Below are 11,490 nucleotides of genomic sequence, written 5' to 3' on the forward strand. Positions count from 1 at the left end.
ACCATTTTTAGGCCCTTGTGCCTTTGTAAAAAACTTAAATTTTTATTAAAAGCAATGTACTCACTTTAAAATTGATACCACGAACTACGAGGTTTTGATCCCTCATTTTTATGTTGGTACGTAGGCACAAGTCCGAAGGTCTTGTCAAACACAAACATAATTAATGAATTCTTCTCTCATCCCCACATTCTATTTGTTGCAAACATCATTTGTACAAAAACACATATATACACAAGAAAGGGCTCCCTAGGAGTACCTAGGATACTTTGGGTGCTAACACCTTCCCTCTGTGTAACCAATCCCCTTACCTGTAATCTCTGGCATTTTATTAGTTTTGATTTGAAAACTTCTTATCTTTTACGTTTTGTTCGTACTTTTCCCTTTTTCCTTGGAAACAATAAAAGCGCGGTGACGACTCTGGTTTTATTGATGTCTAGCTTATCCATAGCTTGATGGTCATGAGTTTACCGCTACAATATGGATGAACACTTTCAGAGTTGTTGACTTGATATAAACAATATTTCTTTGAAGCAGAATCTTCAGAACTACTGATGAAGCTTGTTCAGAAGTTGCAGAGTCATTCCTTATGACAGAGTCTTCTTGCTTCAAATGACTCCAGTCTTCAGAACCTTGCTGATATTTGAATTTCAAGTAAGGTTAAGTTGATTATCTGAAAGACTTGAGTTGATTCTTCAGAGTCTGAGGACTTGGTTCTGATCCTTCAAATTTATAACAATTTTACTTCGTTTTAATGATTCTTCTAAGTGATTAACATGATTTATATCAAGTTTAATGTATTTTGATCCTTCACACTTGAACAACCAATTAATAAACTCTATTTTTCTTTAAATACTTTGTTATCATCAAAAACTTTTAAAGATATGAACAAATCTTGTTCCAACTGTCTCGTCCATACACCCCATGAAAATCTTGGTGAATTATAATGCCTTTCACTCATTTTGGGCCTTAATGACCGTGTCCAATAGTTAACTTTCGTACTATGGTAAAACACCAGAAAACGCATAACGAGAACAGACAAATCCCCTACGCTTTAAACTTGGAAAAAAATCTCAATGCATGCATCAAAATCAGCCCATTATATGCTTGTATCTACAGCCTAGTGAACCATAAACAATCTATTTAGCTAATACAATCATCACAAACAAAAAAAAGGAAGAACATGAAAAACTTACTAAATTGTGAGAAAATTTGAAAAATGAGAAACCTCGTTTGATTTGAGTGGAGTAGAGGTTGAATGATATCCTATGCTTGAATGCAATGCAGTAGAAGTAGCGGAAAAATTTAAAAAATAATTGAAATTAAATTTGCACACGAGCTCTGTTTTAAGTTCTGAATAAACTTCATGAAATTAATGAGAGACAATGTCTGACACGTTATATAAATTAAACATGTACGAAACTAAATCTCCTTAAAAAATACAGAGGTTAATCTTATGTTCTGGCCCGAGCCTAAGACGGCTTACTATGGTTATATTTTTGGTGCATCCAGAAATTAAATTCCAAATTTTAGAAACATTATTGATTTTTCCCTCCGTGAACACCACTAAAAATGCCTATAATGCTCAATTACTAAGTACAAATATCAACCATCCCAAGTAATATAACATTTGCAAACAAATATTTTAGAGTACAATACATTTAAAGAAAGTTAGAGAGAAAGGACATGTTACCGGAAAAACTACACATTCTTGTACCACAGAACTTACAACACAAAGATCAGCACACCAAAAATGTGAGATTAATCAGCTGAAAACAATGCTACCAACTACCATATGTTATATCTAAATGCTACATTTTACACGTAATTACAATCATACTACATAGTAAACCAAAAGTTTACGTTATGTTAATGCTAGCTGGAAGGCATACTCCAAGATCAGGATCTTCCTCAAAAATAGATTCACAGTTAATTAGTTTTACAACATGTTTAGCTGCAGGATGGTATTTCTGCTGAGCTTCAAAAAAGCTTTTGCCAAGAACACTTTCTACCCAATCCTCCACTGAGTTTTTCTTGTCTGCTAACCAAGCAGCTGCAAGTATCTGTGTCATTACCTCATAATCAATTTCCAACTGAAACTCTGAACCAAACGTCCTTTCAAATTGTATGTTAATGTTTTTTAGTAATTTCTCGGCAAGCTCGTCAAAATTGAATGGCTTGAAAACCACTTTTTCATCCATTTGATTGCATAAATCACTAAACCATGAGTCTGAGCTATCCATTACAGACTTGTGTTCACAGTCGTTGTCGTTCATACCCTCTTCGTCCTCTTCTAGAGGCATATTTAAATCCAGATTGGGCATTGGTGTCTTGGAAACCTGTTTTTGCATCTTGCTTGTTGTTCCCTCTTTGAAGTCACTGGTATCATTCTGCTTTCTTTTGTTGAGAAATGATAGTTTTGAAAACCCTTTTCTCGGCACAATCTTGATATTCGTACTACAGCTTCTTTTGGCATCCTCGGATGTATCTCCAAGTAATAACTGCATTTGGCATCTTTTGGCTTCAAGAATTGTTTCCTCATAAAACATTTTACCATTGTTCCAAGCAAAAGAGTCGTTGCCTTGACAGACAGACGAGGTTAAAAGAAAGATTGTTTTGCTGATACTAATCTCTCTTCCACGTGAGTCTGGAAATTTACCTCTTCTTATTGCCTGCAACAAATTACTCTGCACCAGAAAATCAGCTTTATCCACATTATCAAGAAAGACAACGGAATGAGGATTTTTACTCAACTCCCCAGCAATATAGTCCACAACTGTCTTCCTAATAATCACATCATAAGAAAATGATCTTTGGCATTCGAAAATTGAGTTTGACTGGTAAAACCTGTCCTGGAAACCTAGATCCAGAGAGATTACACTTTCTGTATTTCCAAATATAGCCTTTGCAAGAGTTGAAGCGATTTTCTTTTTTCCAACTCTATCTGGCCCAAGGAAAGCAAACCATATGTCTTCTCTACCATGAGAGTCTCTATTCTTTCCTTCGCCGGATTTTCGAAGGAACAAAGTTCGGCTGATATCACATACAGCCTGATCCTGCCAGTCAACTTTTTCAAAGAGAAGTTTATTAAGAGACTTGAAATCTATGGAATCAAATTTTGCTGACAAGTTTGAAACAGAGCAGGAAGATCTAGCAATCTGGTGTGATGTATTTCCCTGGATAGCAACATAATCAGCTGAAGCAGAATCTGACACGCGTTCAAAATGCTTTATTTTATCTTGAAACCTTGGGGTATCCGGCATGCAAGCATTTGGCGTTGATGTATATAACGTTCCCAATCCTAAATCTGTGGCCACAGAAGTAAGGGACGGAGATGATTTGTTATCAAGCACACACCTATTGGCCATACGTGAAGGGGCAGCCCAAGGAGTCGTCAAATCAATTTCCTGAGTCTCTGTGACTCTTTGCACATGATCAGTTCTAACATCAACACTGACTGTATCAGTATGTAATAGAGCCGGAGATAACTGTTTTGATGGAAAAGTATCATGCAACATTTTAGGCATGTAGGAAAATGGACTAGAACATTGGAGTCCATTAAGTAATGGACCTTTACTGCTGCTTGCGTTAAAATCTGAACCAAGCCGAAAAACCTCAAGTGATGGAACTTGAGACCTTGTTTGATGAAGTTGTTGACAAATATCATTCCATTTCTTTTGAAATCCCAATATCTTATCATTCAAGCTTGTATTTTCTTCATTAGTCTGCACTGGATGATGGAGTTCATTCTTAAATACATATACACCATAGATTTGAACCAGTGAAATATTGCAAGTGATGCAAAATATGATAAGTGACAGAAAGTTGATTCATGAAATTTAATTAGTTTAGCAAATATAATCTCAAGAAACAAAATCTTACAGTTCTTCATGAGAAAATAAATTATTCTAATTTCATTTTATATGTAAAATTTTCTAGAATAACTTGCTGATGTTCTATGAGTTATAAAGAAAAGACATGATTTCCCAATACTAATAGCAAAAATATCCTTTCAGTTACTGCATATTTATATAGTAGACCAAGACTATATAGGCCACTATACTGGTGGATGAAGAATATGCTATTTAGCTTTAAACTTTTAAAAGGTTTAATCCATTAAGTTCAGTAAATTACCAAATTTCCTCTTTTTTCTTTATTGGAAGGCTTTTTGTTACCTTAATTGGTTTACTTTAAAGTGAATGGTAAAATAGGTAAGCTATAGCTATTGAATCTAAAATCAATTATTGACAAACAAACTTCATGGTTTGTCATATATTTGCATGCATAATATCACAATCTCATCCATTAATTCCTCTAAAGTGACTTCTACATTAAGGAAGCTAAAATTGTTTTAACCAGTATAGGCAAGCAAGCATTATTGGTACCATTAAATTATATAAGTGGATCAGTACAATAATTGCCCCCACCATGTTGCATGCATCATGTGTATGCATGTGAATATTATTGAACAAGAATATCTAACATTCGGGTATGATAACAAACCTTTGCCACGTCAAGTCCTCCATGTGTATCCACATCAACAACCTTTTTAAACCAAGGCAAGCTTGTTGAGCAACTAGATGCCAGAGTAGCCGGATCTACCTTCAAAACATCGGCAACTTCTTGTTCGTACTTTTCATTGCATTTGTCGCAGCGAGTAAAAGATGCATTTGTAGAGCTTTCGTGACTTTTGCTTTCAGAAGGTGTAGAAAAGAATCCACCAAATGGAACAAAGGACCCCATCAAACTGTAAGTTTATCATGAGCATGAAACTGTGAGATCCAATTAGCACAACAGTCAGAAATTAAAGTGGAAACAATGGGACAGATTTCAACTAAAGCACCCTCTACAAAAAACAAAGTATATTGTGTAGCCAATATTCTATATATAACAACAGAACAGACTATTTAATTTTCTGGGCTTACAGTAGGAGTTAAAAAATTGCATGATTTTAAGAATCCGTGCTTAAAAAACATTAGTTCTGAGTTCTGACATTGCATAACAAGAAAGGGATCAACTATAACGACAGAATGAAAATTAAGTAATTTACATTCAATCTGGAAGTACCTGTCTCCAGCTTCCTAATGCATATGATAGAGTTCTACAAGTCAAAGTAATGAAAACTCACCTTTGTCTAGCAAATAGCACATACATTAGAGCAAATTGCAAGGTACTGATTTTCATTTTCCTATTGAAAAAAAATCAAGTAAACATGATAGAGAGGTTTGGAATTATGCGAGGGAGATTAGAGTAGAATATAGAACATGTTCATAAAAAACCTACTGCAATCACACAGCCCTTCTAAAAATGCAACAGATGGAAAGATTAACAATGAACACTTAAGTCAGACGAAAGCAACCTAAAATAGCAAAAACGCCAAACTTTTGGCTCGCAAATCACAACACAGCCATGTTACAATCACATTCATTCATTTGTCTTTGGCCTCACTTGCCATTCCTAACTTACACTGCCTTAAACCCTAGAACACAGATTTTGATGGAAGGTGTTCGAAATGTGTTGGGTGATTACTTTCGATTAATCCATTTCCTCAAAAGAAATTGTTAGTACATATATAATAAAAATTATACATAAATAGAAGGCAACCGAACAATATCATGCACAACTACCTGTTTTAGATGACAAAACCAATTCTCTTAAAAAAAATACATATATTGACCTAGAAGACACAACATTAAAAGATAGGAAACCAAAAGTGTCAAAGGCAAATGGGATGTCATGTCAGCATTGGAACACGCTTCGTCAAATTGTTACCACTACAGTGTCTGTGTTAGCTTCATAGGTCTTAAATACACCGTGACTCTGAAATGTTCTACAGTATATACATGTATATATGCACATATATGAACCTGCAAGAGGCCTGCATAGTAGTATCTATGCGTTCACTACAACCAAAATCACAAGTACAGAACACAACAAAATCGATAATGATACATGTAGGTACATTATTACATTCAATTACTTGCAGTTTTTGAAATTTACTTCCCGTTAACACAAACGAAAAACCAATGAAAGAAAGAATACGCATACCTGGATTTAGAGTAGAGTTTTTCCATTGATGATGAATGAACTTGAGGCGGTGGATGAAGCAAAGCGACCTTAACATCACAGCTTCGAAATCCAGCTTCATCAAAAACTCGGTTCACGATTGGATCATCAAGAATCGATACAACGAAGTGTTTAAGCTCAACTTTCAACATAGACGACGTCGTTCCGTTTTGATACTGATTGTACAAATGGAAACTCTCCGGATGACGCCGCTGACTGGCTTGCGACCGTTTGATTGCGGTCATGAGTGAATTCGAAATTGGCGGCTCCTCCGTGGTTGATCCTTTCAAGGACGGGAGCCGGTCGAGAGATACGCATACGGAAAGCTCGAGTGCTCGGAACTGGAGACGGTGCGAAAATGACGGATGTGGCGGGAATCGAACGGGTGCTCGGCAGCAGGCTTCCCGGAGAGAAGAAGAAGGTAGGGATAATAAGGCGGATACGGCGTGAAGTGACGTTGTTTGAGAGTGGCTACGACGGCGGGCTACTGTTACGGCATCGTCGAGTGCACGCGCGGCTTCGTCGGTTAGAAACTGCCGAGCTGCAGTTACCGGCGTCGGCATCGCCGGGAATCACATATAAAATGAAATAAAATAATATTAAGACAGTAATATTATGAAGATGGAAATGATATTAATATGTATGGTAGTATGGTATCAGGTTTTTAAGTGTGGAGTTTACTGAAGAGATGAAAAAGTGTGAAAGTTTATTTGGTTTGATTTTACTTGTTTCAGAGTTTGGAATAATAATATATTTATTGGAGTGATTATTATTATTATTATTATTATTATTATTATTTATATATTTGTTTATGAGGTTAAGAGAAAAAGAAGAGGAGTAGGCAAAGTTAGAAGTTTGGTTGGTCTTTGTGGGGATGATGTTTTATTAATGATGGTGATGGTGGTGATGTGGCAGATTAGATTAAGATGTGTAGGTGTATGTTTTTTTTTATAGTGGAGTGGATTAGTTTTGAGTAAGTGTGGGTGGGCATATATTCTTTCAATAAGTGAGTTCCCTGTTTCTTATTCCATTGCCTTTCATTGGTTCACTTTATGACCATACTATTTAGTTTGTCTTTCATCGGTTCACTTTATGACTATACTATTTAGGTTGTCTTTCATCGGTTTACTTTATGACTATACTATTATGTATTTCCTTTTTTAGAGTAGTAGGGTTCTATTACTATAGGGGTGTTTGTTTTTCTGATTCTATATCTATAAAAAATAGCCATGTTTGTTATTAGGGAGTAAATATTAATTCCAAGGAAATAGTTATACCCCCATGATGAGGGTGGGAAACTTTTATTTCCATGTAAGTGGAGTCATTTTTTTGGTAAAGTACTATTCTACCCTCGATTAACTAAGTAAGTGATATCTGATTGATAGTTTTAGATTTTACCCCTTTCGGACGTAATTCTTTTTCATTGGTTTTTGTTAAATGGCTCTTTAACAAGTTCCTACACGGGAAATTTTTTGTATTTCCTAAATTGCAAACATCTCATATTTAGTATTGGTACTATAAAATTAAGTATTTTTTATCTTGTACTTTATCATTTGGATTTTCTTGTTTTCCCGTTCAGTGATCGTTTTTCTTTTACTTTTGTGACCGTGTTTACAAAAAAGATTCTTTAAGTGTTCAAATTATTGACCAAACTTATTTTTGAAAAATTTCTAGGAATAAAATTCCCATCATTAAATTTCTCAAAAAGTTATTCCCAAATATAATTTGTGTATCTGTAAAACAAACGTCTTTATAGTTTTAATTTTATCTATATAAAGCTAAATAAATATGAAATGTATGTTGCATGTTATAGAAATATATCTTACTTACACTCGATAATATAGTAATAATGAAAGAGAGAGAAAAAGAAATGAAGAAGATTTTAACTAATTTTTTTTTTGTAGGTATTATAAATTTGATACGATATTTAAATATTTTAAATTAAATATAATAAAAAAAAATAATAGAATAAATCCGAGCAAAATAAAAAATTTATTTTATCTTATGGATATTATATTGTTTATAATAGATTAATGTTAATTGTATAAAAAATAAAGAATTTTTTTATATAATTAATATTCGATCTTGAGAACGACAAATTTAAGATGATCAATCTCATATCTGTAAAAAAAATTTCAAACCTTTTAGCTTTTATCAATCTGAATTTGATGCTCTTATTCGAAATAAGACGTGGGATTTAGTTCCTCGTCCGTGGGATGCTAATCTTATTCGATGTATGTGGATTTTTAGGCATAAAAAAAATTCGGATGGCTCCTTTGAGCGTTATAAGGCTCATCTTGTAGGTGATGTATGTCACAGGTTGCAGGTGTGGATTGTGATGAGACTTTTAGCCCCGTGGTGAAACCCGCTACCATTCGAACAGTGCTTACCATTGCTCTCTCCAAATCCTGGCCCATTCATCAACTGGATGTCCAAAATGCCTTTTTACATGATGATCGACATGAGACTGTTTACATGCATCAACCATTGGGTTTCCGCGACCTCCGTCATCCAGATTATGTATGTCGGTTGAATAAGTCATTGTATGGTCTCAAGCAAGCGCCTATGGCATGGTACCAATGTTTTGCTGACTATGTCGCCACCATTGGCTTTCGCCATAGCACATCAGACCACTCCCTCTTCATATATCGACAAGGTTTAGACATAGCCTACATTCTACTGTATGTAGACGACATCATCCTCATCACCTTCACGCAGGTCATCCGCCAATCAATTATGTCACTCTTAGCATCTGAGTTTGCAATGAAGGATTTGGGCCCTCTGAGTTACTTTCTGGGTATTGCAGTATCTCGTCATTCTGATGGCATATTTCTCAGTCAAAGCACTTATGCATCAGAGATCATTGAACGTGCTGGCATGACGTCCTGTAAACCATCAGTCACTCCTATTGACACTAAACAAAAACTCAGCACCTCCTCCGACACTTCTTATGAGGATCCCTCCTTGTATCAGAGTCTTACATGGGCCCTACAATATCTCACTTTTACTCGACCTGATATATCATATGATGTTCACAAGTTTGTCTTCACATGCATGCCCCTTGCACGGAACACATGCTTGCTCTTAAGCGCATTTTCCGCTATGTTCAGGGCACCTTACATTTTGGGCTACACTTATCCCCATCTCCCATTACAAATCTTATCTCCTACACTGACGCTGATTGGGGTGGATATCCTAACACCAGACGTTCTACATCTGGTTACTGTGTTTTTCTAGGTGACAACCTTATTTCTTGGTCTTCCAAAAGGCAGTCAACTCTCTCCCGTTCCAGTGTTGAAGCCGAATATAGGGGGGTTGCCAATGTTGTCTCCAAATCGTGTTGGATTCGCAATCTTCTCCTAGTACTCCATTTTCCTATTCCTCAGACCACTTTGGTGTATTGTGACAATGTTAGTGTCATCTATCTATCTGGTAATCATGTGCAACATCAACGCACTAAGCATATTGAGATGGACATTCATTTTGTTCGGAAAAAGATAGCTCGTGGGCAGGCTCGCGTCCTTCATGTTCCCTCAAGACATCAGATCGCAGACATCTTCACCAAAGGACTTCCTCACATTCTCTTTGATGATTTTTGGACCAGTCTAAGCGTTTGTGAACCTCCCGCTTCGACTGCGGGGGGGGGGGGGGGGGGGGGGGGGGTGATATAATATAATATTTTGTTATAATTAGTCATAATTAGTTTCCTATAATTATGTTGTATCATAATTAGATAGTTGACCAAATGTTACACATTGATGTATATATATTCTATGCAGATCAATGAGAATGACACAATTTTCATTATCTTACATATTGCAATTAGAGTGTTAGAATATACTTTGCTTCAAAACAAGATTTATAAGAAATGATGGGGACATATCACATGTGCAAAACTCTCTTGTAGGAACATTAAAAAAATGACTAGAATAGAATGAGGATGTTTTGCAAAGAAGGTTATTTATGGGAGGTATGCTTTGCAAGGATACTAGAAGAAAAGACATGGAAATTGCGGAAAATCGTTGACAAACATATATCATCTTGGAGTATATAGTTAACTTTCTTATTTATAAGTGGTTAGACAACATGTTAAAACAACAGATAATTGACTTATAAGAGCTTACTTATAAATTGTTATTTATAAGTGTGAGAGAATCCAAATTTAAAGTTGACTAATATTATGGAGAAGACACAACATAAATGGAATGTAGGTGATCTCACCTGATCAGGAGGGCCTTCCACGGTCTTGGTTAATGGGCCGGAGAATGAAATGAGAGGGGGGTGTACCTGCAAGGTGCTCCAATGCTTAAGTCAGAAAAGGTACAGAAATGAGGTTATCAGAGTGTGAGTTAGAATACCTGCCCCTTTGCCATGAAAGGGGTATTTATAGTGAGCCCCCAGCGCTGGGCCAAGGCTCCTAATGGGCTGGATTAGCTAGGCCCAAGGAGGAGCTGCCAGGGGACGCGTAAGAAGCGTTAAGACCTAGACCAAAGTCTGCCCCCTGGTCCAACTGCCCCTATCCCTAAGGCGACAATATAGGGGAGTTGGGTGACGTGGTGAGTGGGATGCCGTTAGGGCTCTGCCCGACACAACTGAGGTGCCCGCGACGTGGGTTGACGGTGAGTGGATGGAGATCGTATGAGGAGGACCCGCTCGCTGTCCGACACGTGTTTAAGGGGTCGGGGAGACGTTCGTCGGGCGGACTGTCGTCCACCTGACGTATCCTCGTGGTCGTGCGGACATGGTCGTTTGGATGTGGGCTTGGCGAGCATTGGGCCGTGCCGTGCCTAGGGTCATGGCCCAGTCCGGAACAGGAGCCCCCCAAGTCGAGTCTCTGAGCCAGAGGGATGACTTATGTTTCAACTAAGGGTTCCCCGAGACGATGGGGAAGCTTGATCGTTAGATAGGCGAGGTCGTACCAGACCTATTCATGACCGACCCTTTCTTCGGGAATGTCGGGGATGGAGGTGATCGGTTGATCTGCGCCTTCCTTGTAGTAAACGTGGGTATGACGCGGGGAGGTGGCGTCTTGGTGAGTCGAGGAGACGGATAGGTGCTCGGGTCGTTTCAGCTTCTCATCTTTGACAGACGTGTCTCAGAATTAGTGGGGTCGCTTCGTTTCGCGTGCAAAGACGGCGTAGGCAGGCTAGGCAATGATGACCTAGCGTGTTGGTCCACGTGCCAAGCCCTATAAAAGGGGGTTGAGTAACTTCATTTCCACTTTTTCTTTTTGCTCACGCGTTCATCGGAGTTCTCCACATTCTCTCTCGTTTGCTCTCTCAACCGTCTGGACCGCCGTCTCCGCCCGTCCTCCTATCTGAACCACCGTCTTCTGCTCGGACACCACCGTACCTTTTCAACTTAACTATGTCAGGTATGGTTTTCCACTGTGACCCATTCTTTTTCCTTGTTGTTTTCTGTCAAACG

General features: G+C 37.5%; 1 protein-coding gene across 2 annotated transcripts; it reads right to left on the reverse strand.

Moving 5' to 3' along the window:
• Nucleotides 1–1,590: 1,590 nt before the first annotated feature.
• On the reverse strand, nt 1,591–6,776 carry LOC127118545 (protein SMAX1-LIKE 7). 2 transcript variants are annotated; one of them, XM_051048755.1, is made up of 4 exons: nt 6,046–6,776; nt 5,126–5,185; nt 4,501–4,744; nt 1,591–3,722 (listed from the first exon to the last, which is right to left on the reverse strand). In XM_051048755.1, the coding sequence occupies exons 1-4, from the start codon at nt 6,624–6,626 to the stop codon at nt 1,857–1,859; spliced, it is 2,751 nt and encodes a 916-aa protein (XP_050904712.1). In that variant the 5' UTR covers nt 6,627–6,776; the 3' UTR covers nt 1,591–1,856. The 2 variants fall into 2 exon arrangements, with proteins under 2 accessions (XP_050904712.1, XP_050904713.1); XM_051048756.1 differs by lacking the exon at nt 5,126–5,185 and having other exon boundaries at nt 6,046–6,774.
• Nucleotides 6,777–11,490: the final 4,714 nt, after the last annotated feature.

Source organism: Lathyrus oleraceus, chromosome 2, assembly GCF_024323335.1.
Source record: "Lathyrus oleraceus cultivar Zhongwan6 chromosome 2, CAAS_Psat_ZW6_1.0, whole genome shotgun sequence".
Classification (NCBI taxonomy): Eukaryota; Viridiplantae; Streptophyta; class Magnoliopsida; order Fabales; family Fabaceae; genus Lathyrus; species Lathyrus oleraceus.